This window comes from Solanum pennellii, chromosome 11 (assembly GCF_001406875.1).
Source record: "Solanum pennellii chromosome 11, SPENNV200".
Lineage (NCBI taxonomy): Eukaryota > Viridiplantae > Streptophyta > Magnoliopsida > Solanales > Solanaceae > Solanum > Solanum pennellii.
In genome coordinates, this window is record NC_028647.1 from 59,201,616 (window position 1) to 59,223,951 (window position 22,336).

The following is a 22,336-nucleotide window of genomic DNA, read 5'->3' on the forward strand; positions in this document are numbered from 1 at the left end:
CAGCGAGTTATACTTAATTTTTTTTTTTGAAAACTTAATTAAATCGCCTAATTTTTTTTGCAGCGATTTAATTAAATTTTCAAAAAATAAAAAAATTAAGTGTAAATCGCTGCCTTTACAGCGATTTGATTTTTTTTTAAAAAAAAATTATTTAAAAATTGCTGCCAATGATTTTAAGAAATTAAAAAAAATTTTTATTCAAAATCGCTGCTAAGGCAGCGATTTGATTTTAAATTTTCTTTTTTATTATAATTTTTTTTAATTTTGTAAATCGCTCCATTTGGAGCGACTTGTTTAATTTTTATTTTTTTTAAAAAAAGCAAATTTAAGAAATCGCTGCTATAGCAGCGATAGCTAAAATCGCGAGCAATTTTACCGTTTTGGTTAAAAAAAAAAATTAATATGCTCTTTTGGAATTTTTGACAATTTTTTTTGCCCTTTTGACTCCGCACTCCAGGAGGACTTTTCTAGCTTAGTTGTATGTATTTTATTTATGTGAACATAAATTTTCATATATGGTAGGCATTGGATTCGACTGTCTTTTCTTTCTCCCTATTATAGTAAAAGCCACCTTTTGAAATAAAAATCCTCCAAAACATGATTGTTTTCCAAGTTTTCAAATTTTTCCTTTTTAAGAATATGCTTGGAAGGTCCAATAATGGATTGAAAATTTTCTGAAATGTTTGTTGCTTGGAACTTATGCTTTCCTAATTTTGGGAAAAGTTAACTTACCTAAAACTATTCTATTTTTTTTCTATTTGGTGTTATATTAAATAAAATTATTCTTATAAGTTACTATGTCTTTTCTTGAGAACAAATATTTTGCTTGTTTGTTTAACCAAAAAATAATAATCTATTTTGCTTGTTTGAATGTCTAATGTCTCAGTTTAGTCAGACATTAAATTTAAGAAAATTAGAGAATTTTAAAAAAGTTATAGTTTAAAGAATCAATATATATTGAAATGTTTTTTAAAATCATGTGTTGCTAAATAAGTCAAGTAAAATATTAAAATTATATATATATATATATATATATATATATATCTTCACATGTTTCGATTTATTTGTTTTATTACTTTTATTTTTAGTTAGTTAAAAAAAAGGAATGCATCTTTCTTTGACATTATTGTTGCAAGATCAAAAATATTTATTTTGAGTTAAAAATACTTATTTTTTTTTTTAAAAAAAGAAAGGCATTTGACTAAACAGTAAAGTTATTTTAAAATGGAAGCAGTTTTGTTTTCCGTTGGAAGGAAGCTACAAAATTTTTTTTCTTAAAAACACAAAAGTCAAGAATAATATATCTCTAGCATATACATATATTTATCAATATATCTCCTCTATTTATTTAACTTTGTGATGAGTTTTTCGAATATAGTGATTTAGTTTGTGAAATGATTTTTAAATTTGATTTTCTTGATATTTTAAATTATATTTAAATCATCACATTAATATTATATCAATATTTGCTTACTATTTTATTCATCTATGTATAATATTGATGGTAAAAAATTGAATATGTATATTTTAATTTAATAAAAATAAAAATTTGATTAAATTTTTAATAGACATTTAAAATAATCTTAATATTAAAAGTTCATTGATATTATTTTTTTTTGTAATTTCACTCTCAAAGACATTTTTTTAAAAATTTAGCCAAAAACAATTTGTTCATTAAAACTATTTTTTCAAATGAAATAGCTAAAACACATTTACTTTTTTTTTCTTAAAGCACTTTTTCAAAAAAAATATTTTAAAAAAGTACTTCTAAATATAAATAGTTTTAGGAGTAATGTCAAACATACTCTTAATTTGATAGGCCTTTAATTTCAGCATCCTATTTGAATATTTAAAACCATCATATGAAAAGATATTTAATAAGTATATCTTTAATTTAAGAATATGATAATTAAAAAAATATGCATTAATTCCTTAAATTTCATGTGGGGTTGAATTTATCATAGCCTGTTTGACCAAGTTTATTTTTCCCAAGAAGTATTTAATTTAATGCGTCAAGATATTTGATCAAGGATTTTAGAAGAAAATAAGTATTTTAAAAAATAACAGAAGTTATCTTTTAAAAGCTAAAAAAATAATAATTTTTCATGAAATACACTTGAAAACAGTTTCAGAAAATTTAATCAAACATTAATTATTACCCAAATTATTTTTATTTTTATTTTTTTAAAAAAAAATTGTTAGTCAAATCTTCTCATTTTTTAAAGTACTTTTCAAATTAATTATTTATGGTGAAGAAGTGATGGGTGTTTGGTCAACTAGTTGAAAATAGCAAGATATGATGGGTTTGATTAGTGATGATAAAATTAATTACTTGACAATTGACATAGTGGCTATGGCCCACATATGTATAATGTAACCATAGCTATGTGACAACATTTTCAATAGACATTCTTGACTGAAGACCAAAAGGGGGCTGCCCTCTTCCCTCTTCCCTCCTAAAAATAAACCAAAAATGTCAATCACTTCACTTTTATTATACTTCTACTACCTCCTCTTTCTGTTCTACCCTTTCTTGATTTTTTTTATTTTTATTTTTCATCAAGAATCTTGATTTTTTCTTTTGTTTAATATGGGGATTTGCTTTGGTAAACCTGTTAAGCTTGCTCATGCCTCTTCTAGTTTGATGTCTGGTATGAATTCCCTCATTCTCTTTTCACTTTTTTTTTATGTGTTTTTGTATCCAAGATTCTATTCTTATGTTATGTTTAGCTTGATTTTATACTTGTTTAGAGTATGTATGACCTATAGGTTACGCGTTCGATAACCAATGGTTATTTTAGGATAGAATATCTGCGTCACGCTAACACAGGATGACTAGGACAAATGAGAAGAATTACATGTGATTTTTGTTTTCGTTGGGATTTGAACGTGAGACCTTAAGGCTCTTAACCACTCTAGGTCACACCCTTGGATGCAATTTCATCATCTTTTAGATGTCTGAATTTTTTAGTTGGCTTAAAAGAAAATTATCAATGTGGTTTGTTTGTTTAAAACTTTGTGTTATCCAATCATTATAATAATTTTTTTTCACCAATTGAACATCATGTTAAGATATATGAGGAATGATGTCAATTAAATATAGGGGAAAGGATTAATCATGAAACAAGATACACAAATATAGAACTTGAGATTGTGAAGAGGAGGGTGGGTGGGGGTGGGGGGAATATGTTCTTGGTTAGTTTGTTGTTGTTGTTGAAGTATACTCGTTGTCTGTCGTAAATTAATCTCACGATTTTACTTATTGAATCTCTTTGAGAGCAATTACTTTCTTTCATTTCAATTTGTTTGTTTTACTTTCTTTTTTGGTAAATTTCAGAAAGCATGCCTTTTTCCCTTTTTGACGACTCTTTAATTACAAATTTCAACATGACATGTTTGGACCACAAGATTAAAAGACATTTTGGTAGATCTTGCATATCATTAGTTTAAAAGCACAAAATTCAAAAGTCTTGTTTACTTTCTTTAACTCTGTGTTAAGTCAAAACCAGACGAAGACATTGAAACAAAGGGAGCATATGTTATGGCAAAGAAATTGTTAAGTAATGTAGTTCTTTTACACTGTTCAAAGTCATCTTGCTCTTTGGTGTTTTACGATTGCTTGTCCTGAATCATACTGACCATTGTTTAGCTGCTTATTTTCAACTGACCTGATCTATCAAATAGAAGCACTGACATGTATAAGTTTCATAACATTGTGTAAGCATATACGTCTCAGGACATGACTTTTTCGTCTTCTGTATTTTCATATTCTGCAATATGAGTCCTGTTTCCTATCTGCTTACTAACTATTTCAGATTCTAGAACAGGCCCCGGCAGTGAGAGAAAGGAGTCAAGTCATTCTTGTAGACAGACACTTCAGGGAAGTTCAGGAAATGCTCTCAAGTCTTGTAAAGGTGATCTATCAGCCACTTGTAATCTCAAGTCCTTTACCTTCAATGACCTCAAAAATGCGACAAGGAATTTTCGAGCTGATAGTCTTCTCGGTGAGGGAGGATTTGGATATGTCTTCAAAGGATGGCTAGATGAAAATACACTTGCTCCCTGCAAATCTGGAACTGGGATGGTAGTGGCTGTCAAGAAACTTAAGTCAGAAAGCTGCCAGGGCCACAGAGAATGGCTTGTATGTTCATTATAATCCTTTGGAAAATGTTTAAAATATATCTTTATCACACTAGTTCTAAGTAATAACTTTGTGTCCCTCATCAAACCTGCAGGCAGAGGTTAACTACTTAGGGCAGCTTCACCACGAAAATCTTGTGACATTGATTGGATATTGTGTAGAATCTGATAACCGGCTTCTAGTATACGAGTTTATGACCAAAGGAAGCTTGGAAAATCATCTATTCAGAAGTGAGTCAATCTCTTCATTTGCAGAATTAATATAATTCTTCATTTTTCCTGTCACCTAGGTAGGATTCTGTAGACTTTATTAGTGTAGTGGTGCAGGACATTTTTCTCAAGCATAGATAATCTAATAATCCAGAATTTGTGGTGTTAGCTTTCAGTAAGATAATCGTTAATGCAATTGAATGATCTTTTTCTCAGCATTTCTTCTCGTCGATTATAATTCTATTGTTTCTTGTGGAAAATAGCATGTTGCATTTGAAATTAGTGCATGATATTGTTTTTCAGAAAGTTGCTGATCAAGACTAATGATGTTTCAATTGTTGTGCAGAAGGAGTTCAGCTTATGACTTGGGGTAAACGGATGCGTATTGCAGTTGATGTTGCACGAGGGTTATCCTTTTTACATAGTCTGGATGCTAATGTGATCTACCGGGACCTCAAAGCTTCCAACATTCTACTTGATTCGGTATATTGATTAGCGTAAACAAACTGTTGCTCTCAATCACACAACCAGCGTTAAGGTCACAAATAAACCTTTTTCATGGAACTTCTGCAGGAGTTTAATGCAAAACTATCAGACTTTGGCCTCGCACGAGATGGTCCTGATGGAGATAGAACTCATGTTTCAACCAGGGTAATAGGAACTCGGGGTTATGCTGCGCCAGAATATGTTGCAACAGGTACATTTCAATCTGTTCTCCATTAAACTATTCGCCTTTTGATTACCATGACTCGGACTTTTAGCCATGCTGAACACAATCTGGAACTTGTATATCTTGTCTCAAATCAACTCTCATTCATTCGTAACAGGTCACTTGACTCCAAAGAACGATGTTTATAGTTTCGGTGTTGTTCTATTGGAATTGCTATCGGGAAAACGAGCTACAGGTGAGGAGAATCCAGGGGGCGCGGAGGAAACGTTGGTAGAATGGGCAAGACCTTTTCTAAGCGACAGCAGACGAGTACTGAGAATCATGGATACAAGGTTGGGAGGTCAGTACTCCAAGAAAGGTGCACAAGCTGCAGCGGCCCTCGCCTTACGATGCCTCCATGTTGATCCAAAACTTAGACCAACAATGGATGAGGTGTTAGCCACATTAGAGCTTTTGCCAACACCAAAGGACAATACAAAGACTTCACCACCACAAGCTAATTATAATGCACCAAATGACAAGATATGTCATCCTCAAAGGAGATATGTGACACATTCAAGATAAAGATGTAACAAACACTTTCTACTATATATTATAACGAAAGATAAAAGAGACCACATATAGTGCTTGAGTGTAATATATTCAATGTACATATGTAAAATGTATAGCTAAAAGTTACTAGTATTCCTTGTCTTGGTACTGGCCTCTCTGCCTCACAAGGTAAGGAAGAACGATCTGCTTATATCTTACTTTCTTTTGATCCTATTTTATCTCTTGGTCTCGCAAAGGTAGAGGAAACGATCTGCTTATATCTTACTTTCACCGGACCCTACCTCATAAATGTTTGGTACAGTGGAAAATATTTTCAATTTTATCATGTTTCATTGATCAAAACTTTTAATAACTTTTTGTTTAGAAATAAGTTCCTTAAAAATGAAAAAATAAATTTCGTTGCTGAAGCAAGAAAAAGAAAAACAAGTTCCACAAAAATGACGTTCCACTTTGATTGTGTCCTCCAATCCCCGATTACACCTCATCTTCACCCCTACCCTATATTCCAAATTCCCTGCACCACCACACACCTCTATCTTATCTGTATCTCATAGTATTTATCTAAAGTATTTACAAATACTTTTAAAATAATACATTTTACTTCCATAGAACACAAGAAAACATGTGAAAACCTCACTTATTATTTTCAAAAATATTTTTCATGAAACTTTTTCCCTTCGTATCGAACCTAGCACTTATCATTTTTATTGTTATTTTGTATAATATGCCTAAGACGGATTTAATCAGATAACATAATTAATGAAAATTTATATAGTCAAACGTTAACTTAGTTGGGATTGAAGCAGCGTATGGGCGTGGAGTGGTGGCTATTAATAATAGGCATTAGCATCAAACGTTGACTGGGGCTAAGAGCAATTGAACCGGGACATTTCTAGTTCCTTCATTTGATTGGTGTTGTCCAATTTTGACAATATTGTATCTGAGATTGTTTAGTACGTGAGATAAAAAAATAATTTTATGATAAAATTAAAAATTTAACTTTATTATTCATTTGATTTGGGACATTAGTGAATTTTAAATTATTTAAGGTGAAGTAAAATAATTTTAAAAAATATCTTAACTTATAAAATACTTTTACTTTATCCCATTTCGGGTACGATAAAAAGTTAGAGGATTTTGGAAGACAACTTGGTTTGAAAACTGCTTTGGCGGTTTATAAAAGTTTGAAAACACAGAAAATGGGCTCTCTCATGGTTTACATTAATATAATTTTCTATCAACAACTTCTATTTAAATTTATGTCACACCAATATTATTATACATTATGTAGATTTATGTGATTTCATATATTGATAAGTTTTTACGTTGAAGTGGTGAGGTATATTCATATACATATATGATATGTTTATACAATATTTACTAATGTCATTGATAGTTTTCAATAGTTATATATTATTTAATAACTATATATGTTATTTTTAGGGCAACTTTCACATATAGCAAACAAAAAATTTATATTTGTATGCTATAGCAAACTTTGCATAATTGCGCTCCATAGCAAATATAAAACTGTATAATTCGCTATACATATACAAGTGTATAATTCGCTGGCCTAAATTGTATAATTCGCTGGCCTATTTCGCTGCAATTGTATAATTCGCTATCCTATTTCACTGCAATTGTATAATGCACAATTGTATAATTCACTGTCTATTTCGCTGCAATATTAAGTGTATAGCAAGAAGATATATGTTTTTCTCTCGCTTTATACAAAAACAGAAACACAATATATACACTTCTGTTGTATAAAACTAGAGAAAATTGTATTTCACTGCAATTGTATAATTCGTTGACCTTTTTCTCTGCAATATTTGAAGTAAAATGTTTGTAAATTGTATAATTAAGTGTATAACACGAAGATATATATTTTTGCATGTGCATATACAATTTTCTCTCGCTTTATACAAAACAGAAACAGAATTATACACTTCTGTGTATAAAGCGAGAGAGGCGAGCGAGAATGGAGAGTGGCGAGCGAGATTTCTGGGAGAGAGACGCTGGCAAATTTTAGCTAACGTTTGCTATGGAGCACAATTAAATCAAACCCTAGCTATTCCATTTATTTTAGGTTATTAGTTTGCTATTATATACAATTTCCCCTTATTTTTATCGTAGATTCGGTACAACATATTTTTATTTTATGATATTCATGATATTATGAACTTTATTTATTCACCTAGGTGGTTTTAGAAGTGGTAAACTCCTAACTATAAATTTAAATTACGAAAACTCCAACAAAAAGAACAACCATTTTTAACCTCAAGCTATGCACTGCACTAATACCATTTTCTGTACAAAAATATATATACTTATTCTAAAAAAAAGTTTAAAAAGCTAAACTTAAAAGAAGGGGATATATTAATATGGGACTCACTCACATAAGTAAAAAATAAGTTAAAAGATCGATTTAGTTTTTAGTTCAAGTTTATATAAAAAAAAATTCAACTAATAAATCATTGATGCATACGTCTAAAAAACTTTGTATTTGTAAATACCATATAGATTTATGTATTAGCAACGTTTGCAATATGCAAAAACTTGGGTATAGAATACTATTTAAATGTATTTATTAAATTAGTTAGGTTATGTACTCCTCATTCATTTTACCTGGAATTTTACCTGGAATTTTTCATAATTATGATATAATTATGAAGAAAAAAAAATCATTTCACTATCCTAAACTTTGCAATAAATATCCTTCTTGGGAGCAAACACATACACAATCTCTCCCATTTAAACACAACATACTTTTTAATGATTTTATTTTATTCATGTTCTTCAACTTTAGTTTCTTATTTTAAAAATCGACGTGTGTCTTTTAATTTTCATAAAAATATAAAAATTTAACGAAATATATTAATTTTTTTTAACAAAAAATTTTTTTGTGAGAGTTTTCCTATATTTTTCTGAGAAAATAACATCTGAAGTCGTGTTGGTTTTCTTTCTTACAAAATCATTGACAATCCAACGAAGTCTGTCAAGTTATAATATCTTTTTAGTAGTGTTATTTGCGATGAATAAAGATTCTTTCTTTTACTCGTATTGAAGATGAGTTTTCTTATTCATATTTAGATAAATTAAAAATTACAAAGCAAATATTTGCATTAAATTCAGATAGTCGGAATGATATAAGAAAATATAAAATGTGTATGGTGTTATTTAATTTAATTGAACCTTTAAGAAAGAAAATCAAAACATATTTATTGATTTGTTTTCATGCAAAAATCTAGAGAAAGTATCAAAAAAATATTATTATTATTTCAAAAAAATTGATATTCATTCGTTAATTTTTAATTTTATTTTACAACAATTAACGGATGCACATTGATTTTTAAAATAAGAAACTTCAACTGAAGAAGATAACTAAAAATAAAGAAATCATAAAAAATAATATTTCGTGTTTAAATGATACATAAAAAATGGAGTCTAAGAGTTAAAAATAGTACTAGGCCAAAATGGAGTACCAAAATGAAACGGACAAGTTTGAGAGGTTATATATGTGTTTGGCCCTAACGGGAGGATGTTTATTGCAAAGTTTGGGATAATTAAAGGGCGTTTCTTGTTCATAATAATACCATAAGGATGTTCTCTACAATTTGAATTATAGTTAAGAGATTATTTTAGCCCGAAAATATTAACTCAAGCCTATTTTTTTCTCCTTTATGAATTACACATTTTGAGTAATGTAAGTCTTTTTTAAGATATATGTCTTGACATAAAAAAAAAAACTTACATTATAATTCTATATAGAGAAGATGGTGCTAAATGTACTTCTGATTTGCACATATTATCACCCAAAAACAGGACAAAATTTTCTCCCATGGTTAAATTAAGACATTTATTTTTTATTAAGACCTTTTCTATCTTGCATAACACGAGCTCACCTATTTTACTAATTTATGACCCTTTACTTGTGCGCTTTTAGATGTAAAAGAAAGTTTGAAGAGTCAATAATGATTAGATACCGAATGATATACATACAATATAATGATATGATACTAACTTTAGTTGGCTTGGATACCACACCGACACATTAGTAATGGTTGGTTAGATACTAAGTGATTTAGTGTGGATATTATGAGAGGACCATATGCATAAACATAACAATGATTAAGTAAAAGTTGCTAATAGAATATAATAATTGACTAAAGAAAACACATACCCAAATAGTTATAAAAATAATTCAAGTTGAAGAAAACACATACCCAACCCCACACATACAGAACACAATACTCCACATAAACAACACAATACACGACATATCTTTATCTTCTTGCAATTAGGTATGTAACCCCACACAGGCACAACACAACACCCAACATATATTTTCTTCTTAGGATAATGTTATTTAACTTTAACCCCACACCCACACAGACACAACACAACACCCAACATGAAGTTACTTTATTGTAACCCAGAATATAAGACAACACAACACAACACCCAACTCGTCTTTATCTTCTTGCATGTTTCATATTATAACAACATAACTCACACAACTATAATACTACCCACCCAACCCACACACATAACACGTTTCATATAAATGTATGAATAACAAGTTACATACCCCATAACAACAAAGGTGACAGTATGAATATATGAATAACATCAACCCTAATAACATCAACCCTAAAATACGAAATTTGATATCTAACAGAACCATAACATAAACCCTAAAAATAATCTTAAAGTTATATTTCACTCAAAATCGAAATCAATATTTAACAACATATCATAACCCCTACAAAATCTAAGCATAACAATAACAAAAAACAAAATAAATGAAGAAAAAACTAACCTTTGAACTCAACTCAACCACAATTCTTGCTGAATGAAATCGACCCACACTTTCACGATTGAAATCGATCCACACATGCAGCACTGAAACAAAAACTAACTATCAAAATCCAACATCGAAAATCAACTATCAGTTTGAAAACAAATTTCTAACCTTTGTTGATTTTTTGAAACCAAGCTAAACTTTCCCTCTTTCTTTCCTTGTTCCTTTATCTTCTTTTTGGTAAAGTAATTTTGGAAACGTAAATGGCCAGCTTTTTCGAATTTGGAAAGTGTAAAAGTAGCTGATAGTCACTTTTTAGAAAGCTGCAAAAGTGGGGCCCGACGCGAGTTGAACAAACCGATCAACCTTTCTGATTATTATTGTCACGTAGGTACGAAAGTGGTAAACAATTACTTAAAAAAAGTTGGAGGGGATAATAGGACCTCATTAAAGATAAGGTGTGTCCAGGGATTTTGGGTATAGGCTAGGGGGGTAATTGAGTATTATCCCTATTTTTATATGCATGTCTCAGATTATCATATTTTTATGAATTATGATGCTTTCATATATAAAGTGTCTCTTAATAAATTTTTAGATATCATGATTTACATGTTTTCAAATAAAGAATCTTTTAAATTATGTTCAGTTATCACAAGTTATGACCTCCTCAGTATTTATTAGCATGATTTAACAGTATCAGATTATTATTGATTTTAGTTAATGTATATTTTCGTTGGGAGTATACTTAGTACCAAGTGATTTTAGGATGAAGGTTTTCAGTTAGCGTTTGTAGAATTTTATTACTAATTTCTAAGTCTCCGAATTACGTGCCACCGTAGGATTTGTCTCAGATAGATTTTAGTTAGTGGATCCACATTAGCTTAGATATTAGGTCCTTACCTTGACAAGTATTGAACACACTCTTTTCAGTGTGGGAGTAGTACACTGAACTCCATGTAGTAGCTTAAATGATTTATGTCGATTTTAGTATCTCCCACGGTCAAACTTTTAATGATTGCATGACCTTGTACTTATGTATTTCAAATTAGAGTATCTCAACTTCATGTTATTTTGATTGATCATTGCATCAATATGTTCAGATATCATGTTACTTGTGCATTTTCTCCATACTCAGTATATTCAAAGTACTAACCGCATATTTTCTGCCTATATTATTTGATAATATATGTTCTAACATACATCAACATGCCCGCGTTTAGTACAAATTCAATCAACTAGCAGACGAGTTGGTGAGTCCTTGTCTATTCAAGGACAACCTTTATGATTTTTTTTCATTCATTACTTTCCGTTTTCGGACATATTAGAGTTAGCCAGAAACTGTCCTAGCAACTCATATTAGTATAGTCTTTTAGATAGTAGTTTAGATATCTAAGTATGTTGTCTTTTAGATATTGTTTATCTCAGTATTATGGATTCTATCCAGACACTTAATTTTATCTTTTGCCTATATTTTTCAGTTTTCTGTTGATTTTGCTAATATTAGTAGGCGTTTAAACATGCGATATGAAATTATGATATGAAATCACTGTTTGGATATGCAATTTCATGTTGATTTTATCTCATGATTTCATATTATGTGATGAAATTCCATCTTTTCCAAAATCATGATTTGAGATTTTTCAAACACAAAATTTGACCACAAATTTATATTTTATAATAAAAACTTCCACATTTATATCTACTCATCATTTATTTCAATAAATTAATAATTCATATCATTATTTTTTAATTCATTTGCATCATGATATGATGATTATTCTCACTAATAGAATTTATTATTACTTCAAATCAGTTTCTACTTTACCATTTATATTCACCAACACTACTAGAAAACTGTAAATTACCTGTGAATTTTACTGGAGGATTATTTTTGCAGAAATTTCCTACGAATTTTCATGTCGAAATATGAAATTCCTAAATTATAGATTTTTTTACCTGCTAAAAAAAGTTTCCCAGAAAAATTGTTGGATAAATTTGGCGCCATTTTCTCAAAATTATTACCTAGGAAATTATTTGTGGCAAATAATTTGTAAGGATTATTTTAATAGGTAAATTCGCAAGTAACTAAAAAAGATTTTCTTATCTTTTAGCAAGAAAATTCCTAGATAAATTTATTTGCAAATTATTACATGAAAATTTATCCAGAAATATTATTTATCTAGTATTACCTGGGGATTCATGTCCTATGAATTTTGTTTGGGATTTACTTAGAAATTTTCGTACTTGAAGAATTACTTGGGGATTCTGTTGTTGTAAATTTGATTTGAAATTATTTCAAGGATTTACTTGTAAATATACAAACTTAAATATTTTTATATAATTTAATTGGATTTTTTTTTATTGAAATATAAGTATTTTTGAAAACTAGGAGTCCTCGGGAAATATTCTCTTAAAAGTATATTTACCAAAATTAAAAAATATAATAATATAAAAAGGACAAATGATCACTAGAATGAATTTTATTGTTATATAATTATTTTATTTTTAGGTTTAATAAAATTATTATGCAATAATATCAATTTAATAAGGTGTTGGAACATATTATAAATTTTAGGATGAATATTTTTAAGGGCAACTTTCACATAGTAAATAAAAAATTCATATTTGTATGCTATAGCAAAGTTTGCATAGTTGCGCTCCATAACAAACATAGAAACTGTATAATTCGCTATACATATACAGTTGAAGCAAATTGTATAAAACGAAGTGTATAAAACAAGAAAGAGAAAGACACTTGGGCAGAGAACTGTATAAAAATGAAGTGTATAAAATGAATAGTATTATTATAAGTATATAGAACGATTATATACAATTTGAATTTCTATAAAATGAGAGAGAGAAAGACAAAAAAGACTTGACAAGGAATATACAATTGAACCGAATTGTATAAAACGAGAAAGAGAGAAATTAGATACAATTTGAAAATTGTATAAAACGAGAAAGAGAGAAAGGCAAAACAAATTGGGTAGGGGAGTATTTTTATTGTATAATTATAAGTGTATAGGACGAAAATATATGTACTTGCATGTGTATATACAATTTTCTCACGCTTTATACAAACAGAAACGCAATTTATACATTTCGCTTCTGTTTGTATAAGTGAGAAAGGAGAGGGTGGCGAGCGAGATTTGGGAGAGTGACGAGCTAGATATGGAAGAGGGGAGAGAGGGGAACAAAAATATATGTACTTATACAATTTTCTCTGTTTTATACAATTAGAAACAATTTTTATACACTTGTGTTTGTATAAAAAGTGAGGAAGCGAGCGAGTGATTGGAGGAGAGAGGCGAGCGAGATATTTGGGGGAGAGGCGCCTGGCAATTTTTTGCAAATGTTTGCTATGGAGCACAATTAAATCAAACCCTAGCTACTCCATATATTCTATGTTATTAGTTTGCTATTATATACAATTTTCCCTATTTTTAAATCATATATAATTAATATTTAATCTCACTAAAAATAACTGTTATTATTTTTTAATTTTTATTCGAAAGAAACAAAAAATTAAAATTAGATAACTATTTATTTATCCAGTAGAAAAATAATTATTATAAATATTTGTCAACCTAATACGGTGTTGGAACATTACCACAAATTTTAGGATTAATTTTTTATCTCACTAAAATAAATGATACCATTATATATTGTTTTTGTTTATTTGAAAGATACAAATATTTAAATGGGCAACTTTCACATATAGCAAATAAAATTTTTTTATTTGTATCCTATAGCAACGTTTGCATAATTGCGCTCCATAGCAAACATAGAAACTGTATAATTCGCTATACATATACAGTTGAAGCAAATTGTATAAAACGAAGTGTATAAAACAAGAAAGAGAAAGACACTTGGGCAGAGAACTGTATAAAAACGAAGTTTATAAAACGAGTTGTATTTATAAGTGTATAGAACGATTATATACAATTTGAATTTGTATAAAATGAGAAAGAGAGAAAGACAAAAGAGACTTGACAAGGAATATACAATTGAATCAAATTGTATAAAACGAGAAAGAGAGAAAGGCAAAAGAAACTGGGCAGGGGAGTATTTTTATTGTATAATTATAAGTGTATAGGACGAAAATATATGTACTTGCATGTGTATATACAATTTTCTCACGCTTTATACAAACAGAAACGCAATTTATACATTTCGCTTCTATTTGTATAAGTGAGAAAGGTGAGGGTGGCGAGCGAGATTTGAGAGAGTGGCGAGCGAGATCTGGAAGAGGGGAGAGAGGGGACAAAAATATATGTATTTATACAATTTTATCTGCTTTATACAATTAGAAACAATTTTTATACACTTGTGTTTGTATAAAAAGTGAGGAAGCGAGCGAGAGATTGGGGAGAGTGGCGAGCGAGATATTTGGGAGAGAGACACCTGACAATTTTTTGCAAACGTTTGCTATGGAGCACAATTAAATCAAACCCTAGCTAATCTATTTATTTTAGGTTATTAATTTTCTATTATATACAATTTTCCCTATTTAAAATTATACGTGTAGTTGTTTATCCAATAAAAAATAACTATCATAATATTTGTCAAATTAATAGTGTTGAAACATTACCATAAACATTAGAATAAATATTTTAACTTATATATAATTAATAATTAATCTCACTAAAAAATAATGATACCATTTTTTTATTTTATTTTTTTAATTTGAAAGATAGAAAGAATTAAAATTAAATGGACAACCTTTTATCCAATAGAAAAATTACTATCATAAAAGTTTAATTACCCTTGTTGATAGAATTATATGAAATGAAAACTAAATAATTTTTACTTGCATATCCAATTGGTATATTATATGTTTACTAGCATTAAAAATAAAAATAAAAATTCTATAATAAGTTATTAAATGATATTAAATTCAAATATAAAATTAAATATATTAAAATAATTTAAAATTATAAATACCAAATTTTCTAATAAGATATACTATCAATTATTTATATATAACTTCATTGCTCATTAAATTTATAAATATATTTATATTTTGAATTATTTATTTACAAGAACTTTGTATGCATAATGTAAACTTTGTCTACATTTAATATGTTTCATTATAGATATTATCTCGTAGAAAGTGTAAGCATAAAATTTTCATGATATGTTAGGCGGTGGTGATTTATTTTAATTTATAAACACTTGTCATCCTTAATTTTGAAAAGCTAAATCATATGAACTTTACTCAACATTTTAAGATATATTTTATCTCATATAAATATGAGATGACTTTATAGTAAGTACTTTTTGTCTAATGATATCTAAATTCTATTTTTAATACTCAATTAATTCAATTAAATTTAGCTTTAAGAATTAATCCAATTGAAGAAAAATAATAAAGTTTAGTGTAATACTAGTGGTACTTTTTACCACATCGGTGGAAGACACTTGATTTTTAGCATTTATAATTCTATTAATTAGAGCATTGTAAGAGAGTAATCAAAATTTTCTTATTCAAGTGTGTCATACAATGATGAATGATGTCTCTATTTAGTGTTGAGATATCATAGTCAAAGGTCATCTTGGAATTATACATAGTTATCATCAAGGTTATATGAACCTTGAAATCTTATCACATTGGAAACACTAATACATGAATCCAATTAATTGTTGGATAACTCTAATGGCCCCTTGGATATCCATAGATTATGTGCCTCGTTAAAATCTTACTAGGAAAAACCCAGTGGGAAAAAGCCTAGTGAAGGGAAAAGAGTACACATATCTCATAATACGCTTTGAATGTTGCCTCGTTAAAAACCTTACCAGGAAAACCCAACTTGGGACAAAACCATAGTTAAGGAAAAAAGAGTACAACGCGTATTTCGCTCCCCCTGATGAAAACTTTACTTGATATCTTGGAGACGGCGCATTCCAATCTTGTATCTCAACTTCTCAAACGTTGATGTTGGCAATTTCTTAGTAAATAAATCAGCAAGATTATCACTTGAACGAATTTGTTGAACTTCTATCTCACCATTTTGTTGAAGATCATGTGTGAAAAAGAACTTTGGTGAGATATGCTTTGTCCGGTCTCCTTTGATGTATCCTCCTTTCAATTGAGCTATACATGCAGCATTATCTTCGTACATTGTGGTTGGTATATTCTTTTTCAAAGAAAAACCACACATTTCCTAAATATGATGGGTCATTGATCTCAACCAGACGCACTCTCGACTTGTTTCATGGATGGCTATTATTTCTGCATGATTTGAAGAAGTGGCTACCAACGTTTGCTTCATTGATCGCCAAGATATTGTCGTGTCTCCACATGTAAATAAATAGCCTGTTTGTGATCGAGCTTTATGCGGATCAGATAAATATCCTGCATCTGCGTAACCAATCAGTTTTGACTTGGATTCATTGGAATAGAATAAACCCATGTCCATGGTCCCCCGAAGATATCGAAGCATGTGTTTAACACCATTCCAATGTCTTTTTGTTGGGGAGGAACTGAATCTTGCCAGTAGACTTACTGCAAAACAGATATCTGGTCGAGTATTGTTAGCAAGGTACATTAGTGCCCCGATCGCACTAAGATAAGGAGTTTCATCACCAAGAAGCTCTTCATCATTCTCTTGAGGTCGAAATGGATCTGTATTGATGTCAAGCGATCTTACCACCATTGGAGTACTCAATGGATGTGAGTTATCCATGTAAAAACGCTTTAGTATCTTTTCTGTGTACGTTGATTGATGAACAAGTATTCCATTTGACAAATTCTCAATCTGTAGACCAAGACAAAATTTTGTCTTGCCGAGATCTTTCATTTCGAATTCTTTTTTCAGACACTCAACAGCTTCTAAAAGCTCTTTACGAGTTCCAATGATGTTCAAATCATCAACATACACAGCTATTATTACAAATTCAGATCCCGACCGTTTAATGAAAATGCAGGGACAAATCGGGTCATTTTTGTACCCTTTCTTTAACAAATATTCACTCAGACGATTGTACCACATCCTTCCTGATTGTTTCAATCCATACAGAGATTTCTGAAGCTTTATTGAACAAGTTTCTCTTGAATCTTTGTATGCTTCAGGCACTTTGAATGCTTCAGGAATTTTCATGAAAATGTTGTGGTCCAATGAGCCATATAGATAGGCTGTGACAACGTCCATTAGACGCATTTCAAGTTTTTCATGAACTGCCAGATTTATGAGATATCTGAAGGTGATTGCATCTACCACTGGAGAATATGTCTCCATATAATCAATGCCAGGTCTTTGAGAAAAACCTTGAGCAACGAGTCGGGCCTTATATCTCATGACTTCACCTTTCTCATTTCTTTTTCGTACAAAAACCCATTTGTACCCCACTGGCTTGATACCTTCAGGTGTTCGGATTATCGGTCCAAAAACTTCACGTTTTTCTAGTGAAGCCAATTCAGCTTGAATTGCATCCTTCCATTTTGGCCAATCATTTCTCTGTCTACATTCGTGAACAGATTTTGGCTCAAAATCTTCATCTTGTTGCATTATTTCAATAGCAACATTATAGGCAAATATGTTGTCAATCACAACATTATTTCGGTTCCACAACTTTCTCGTCGAGACATAATTCATTGAAATTTCATTATTTTCAGAAGTTCGAACCTCCTCATCATCATGTGTTATCACTTGGGTCTCATCTTGAGAAATTTCTTTCAACCCATGATTATCTTGATCATTTATTCCTTTTCTCTTTCGAGGATTTTTATCTTTGGAACCAATTGGTCTACCACGCTTTAAATGTGGTCTAGACTCATTTGCCTTAACAATTTGTTCCGTCGGGATATCAACTCGAACTGGAGCATTAACAGCTGGAATATGCGATTTAGTAATCCTTGGAAGATTAGTAAATGCATCTGGTAGCTGATTTGCAATGTTCTGCAAATAAATTATTCTTTGAACTTCTTGCTCACATTGGTTTGTTCGAGGATCCAGATGAGATAGAGTTGATGAATTCCAATCTATCTCTTTTCCCAACGACTTATGTTCTCCCCCTAATGTTGGGTATACTGATTCATCAAAATGACAATCAGCAAATCTTGCCTTAAATAAATCTCCAGTCATAGGCTCCAAATATTTTATGATTGAAGGAGATTCATACCCAACATATATCCCCAACCTTCTTTGGGGCCCCATCTTTGTGCGTTGTGGTGGAGCAATTGGGACATACACCGCACATCCAAAAATTCTAAGATGGGAAATGTTTGGCTCTTGACCAAAAGTCAATTGTAATGGGGAGAATTCATGATAATTGGTCGGCCTTATGCGCACAAGTGCTGCTGCATGCAAAATAGCATGCCCCCACATAGACACAGATAACTTTGTTCTCATTAGTAATGGTCTAGCTATCAATTGCAGACGTTTAATCAATGATTCTGCTAGACCGTTTTGAGTGTGAACATGCGCAACTGGATGTTCAACTGTTATACCAGTAGACATACAATAGTCATTAAATGCCTGAGATGTAAACTCACCAGCATTATCTAGACGGATTGTCTTTATTGTATAGTCTGGAAATTGTGCTTTCAATCTTATTATTTGAGCCAGCAATCTCGCAAAAGCCATGTTGCGAGTTGATAATAAACACACATGTGACCATCTTGTAGAAGCATCTATCAAGACCATATAATATTTAAAGGGTCCACATGCAGGTTGAATTGGTCCACATATATCACCCTGTATACGTTCCAGAAACGCAGGGGATTCAATTCCAACCTTAACTGTTGATGGTTTAATGATCAACTTTCCTTGAGAACAAACAGCACAAGAGAATTCCTTTGATTGAAGGATATTTGGGCTCTTTAAGGTGTGCCCATGTGAATTCTCAATGATTTTGCGCATCATATTAAATCCGGGATGGCCCAACCGGTCATGCCAAATGATAAAATCATTAAAATTAGTAAACCTTTTGTTTACTACGGCATGTGATTCAACTGTACTTATACTTGTATAGTACAACCCAGAAGAAAGTGCAGGTAATTTTTCATGCACAATTTTCTTCTCTACATTAATTGTAGTAATGTAAAGGTATTCAACCTTTCCTTCATTAGCCGTCTCAACATGATAGCCATTTTGGCGAATAACTTTGAAACTTAATAAGTTTCTTTGAGACTTACTACAATATAATGCATTATCAATGCTTAATATTGTCCCTCCAGGTAGTAATAAGGTCGCTCTTCCAGAGCCCTCAATTAATTTTGTACTACCTGATATTGTGTTGACATATGCCATTTTCATAACCAAATTAGAAAAGTATTTCTTTTCTTTTAATATTGTATGCGTTGTAGCACTATCAAGAAGGCATACATCTCCATTACTCATCTTGAATCCAACTGACAACTGGGGATTTCTATTAATTTTCATTAAAATAAAATACATCAAAAGAAGGAAGAAACAAAATTAACAACGGAAATTTAAATACTTCAACATGAATAACATAATAATTAAAAATACATAAGTAAAATATTAACAGACTTCATTCCCCAGCTAAAAGATCAAACATCAGTTTCGATCTCCAAAGAAGTCATCAACTTCCATATGAGTAATGTCACCAAGGCCATCAAAAACATCATCCTTTAAAGCCAAATTTGCTTCAACATCCTTATCATATTTCTGAGATGTTCCCGGCTTATCATCATTTTTAAGAGTCATATGTGACTCAGCTCGAGCATTGGAAGAGGAAGCACCACTTTTATTTCCTTTCTTTTTAAAGGAATTTTGATAGAGCCTTACAAAATGCTCATGTGTGCGACATTCATTCTTCCAATGGCCTTTCATGCCACAACGACGACAATTACTTTTTGAGGGGTTATTTTGAGAACTCATGTTGTTCTCCCTTTTATTATGACCACCACCTTGACGATTAGTGTATCGTCTTTTATCTTTGCCACGTCCTCGTGCATTATTATAGCCCCGATGATCATCTCTTTTTCCTTCAGATTGATCAAGTGCTTCCACCACATTTGCCTCCGGTAATGGAGCAGCTCCAGTGGGACGAGCTTCATGATTTTTCATTAAAAGAGCATTATGTTGCTCAGCCACCAAAAGACATGAGATTAATTCAGAATATTTTTGAAAACCCTTTTCACGATATTGTTGCTGCAATATCACATTTGAGGCATGGAAAGTAGTAAGTGTCTTTTCCAACATGTTCTCATCTTTTATAGTCTCCCCACATAATTTCAACTGGGAGGTTATCCTAAATACAGCAGAGTTGTATTCAATTACGGTCTTAAAATCTTGAAACCGTAAATGCATCCACTCATAACGAGCTCTTGGCAACACTGTTGCCTTTAGGTGGTCATATCTCCCCTTTAAATCAGTCCACAATTCAAGTGGATCTTTTACCGTCAAATATTCAATCTTCAGGCCCTCATCAAGATGATGACGAAGGAAAATCATTGCCTTCGCCTTATCTTGACTCGATGCTTCATTTCCCTGAGTAATAGTGGCATCAAGACCTTTAGCAGCCAAGTGAATCTCAGCATCGAGTACCCATGAAAGATAATTCTTTCCAGAAATATCTAATGCCACAAACTCAAGTTTGGATAAATTCGACATAATGAAATTATGAGAGAATATGTGAATAAAATAAAATTATTTATATAATACCTTTGCAAGTAGCAACTTCGTGCTGATAACGTGTTGTAAAGAAAGCTCAGAATGTAAGAAGAAAAAGACAAGAAGTATAAGGTAGAGGAGAGAATTTTCTTATTCAAGTGTGTCATACAATGATGAATGATATCTCTATTTATAGTGTTGAGATATCATAGTCAAAGGTCACCTTGGAATTATACATAGTTATCATCAAGGTTCATATAACCTTGAAATCTTATCACATTGGAAACACTAATACATGAATCCAATTAATTGTTGGATAACTCTAATGGATCATCCACATATACAACGGATTTACAACAATATTAATAATTAATTAATATATTATCTAGAAAAATTCATTTTTGTTAATTTTTCAAAAATTGATATATATTTTTTTGCAAGAAATTCCCAAGTAATTTACTTGCCAAATATAAATCCCTAGGTAAATTACTTGGGGATTTAAAAATTTGCAGGAATTAATTACCTAGGAAGGTTTTACCATCGGATTTTTTTTGGTAGGAAAATCCATAGGAAACTTAATTTCTTGCGAATTTTCATATGTAATCCTTAAGAAAATCCCCGTGTAATCCACATTTTTCTTGTAGTACAAATCATTGTTTTTATCAAATTTATTTACCAACAAATTGCTCAAAGTAACAATGTTGGTTTGTCTTGTTAGTCATATCAACGAAAAATGCAAGTTCAACGTGAGAAAATTGTATGTACTATGTGAGAGGACTATATTAAGTCTAGTACACCACAACTTATATATATTCAATTTATTTATTTTTGAAATTAAAGCTTGATAAATAAATAATGTATTTTTTACGAATATCTTATGTGATAGTGTATTATGAAATTGTATAAACTTTTGTTTATTTGGTAAGATTGTATAAAGAATTGGGACAATTTTAATAGTTTTACAACTTATGGAGGGTTTTATATTTATGAGAAAATATATAACATAAAAAGTCCAAATCACATATCAAAATAAAATTTTAACTGCATCGCATGGCAAACAGGCCCTAGTGTCATAAACAAATTATAACTAAATTTTGATGAAAATATATATAAGATATTCAAAATTATTATTAAAAAGTAATATATTATGTATGTATAATATTAACATATATATGTATATAATTTGTCGGTTCGATTCAATTATTTTTTCAATTGTTTTAATTAAAATCAAAATCAGATGAAATATATCGATTTAAATAAATGTAAATTAAACCAAATCAAATCCAAATAAATCATTTAATTTGATAGTTTAATTTAATTTGATTTTTTTTTAATTTGGATTAGTTTTTATCCGAACCGTGAACACTAAAAATTGATGTT

General features: G+C 30.4%; 2 protein-coding genes across 3 annotated transcripts; one reads left to right on the top strand and one right to left on the bottom strand.

Moving 5' to 3' along the window:
• The first annotated feature begins 2,409 nt into the window (after positions 1-2,409).
• On the top strand, positions 2,410-5,785 carry LOC107003370 (probable serine/threonine-protein kinase PBL3). Of its 2 annotated transcripts, none has more exons than XM_027912779.1 (6): positions 2,410-2,651; positions 3,816-4,141; positions 4,236-4,371; positions 4,697-4,833; positions 4,924-5,047; positions 5,178-5,639. In XM_027912779.1, exons 1-6 carry the CDS (start codon positions 2,591-2,593, stop codon positions 5,582-5,584), a joined length of 1,191 nt encoding a protein of 396 aa, XP_027768580.1. In that variant the 5' UTR covers positions 2,410-2,590; the 3' UTR covers positions 5,585-5,639. The 2 variants fall into 2 exon arrangements, with proteins under 2 accessions (XP_027768580.1, XP_015057173.1); XM_015201687.2 differs by having other exon boundaries at positions 2,411-2,651; positions 3,828-4,141; positions 5,178-5,785.
• Positions 5,786-19,897: 14,112 nt separating this feature from the next.
• LOC107004002 lies at positions 19,898-20,956 on the bottom strand. Its single transcript, XM_015202227.1, has one exon. The coding sequence runs from the start codon at positions 20,954-20,956 to the stop codon at positions 19,898-19,900; it is 1,059 nt and encodes a 352-aa protein (XP_015057713.1).
• Between the last annotated feature and the right edge of the window lie 1,380 nt (positions 20,957-22,336).

Bases quoted from the DNA above. Each gene is read 5' to 3' on its own strand.
- LOC107003370 (XM_027912779.1), top strand. From the start codon at position 2,591: ATGGGGATTTGCTTTGGTAAACCTGTTAAGCTTGCTCATGCCTCTTCT. The intron at 4,142-4,235 runs GTATGTTCATTA...TCAAACCTGCAG, and splicing joins AGGGCCACAGAGAATGGCTT to GCAGAGGTTAACTACTTAGG. The intron at 4,372-4,696 runs GTGAGTCAATCT...ATTGTTGTGCAG, and splicing joins GGAAAATCATCTATTCAGAA to AAGGAGTTCAGCTTATGACT.
- LOC107004002 (XM_015202227.1), bottom strand. From the start codon at position 20,956: ATGTCGAATTTATCCAAACTTGAGTTTGTGGCATTAGATATTTCTGGA.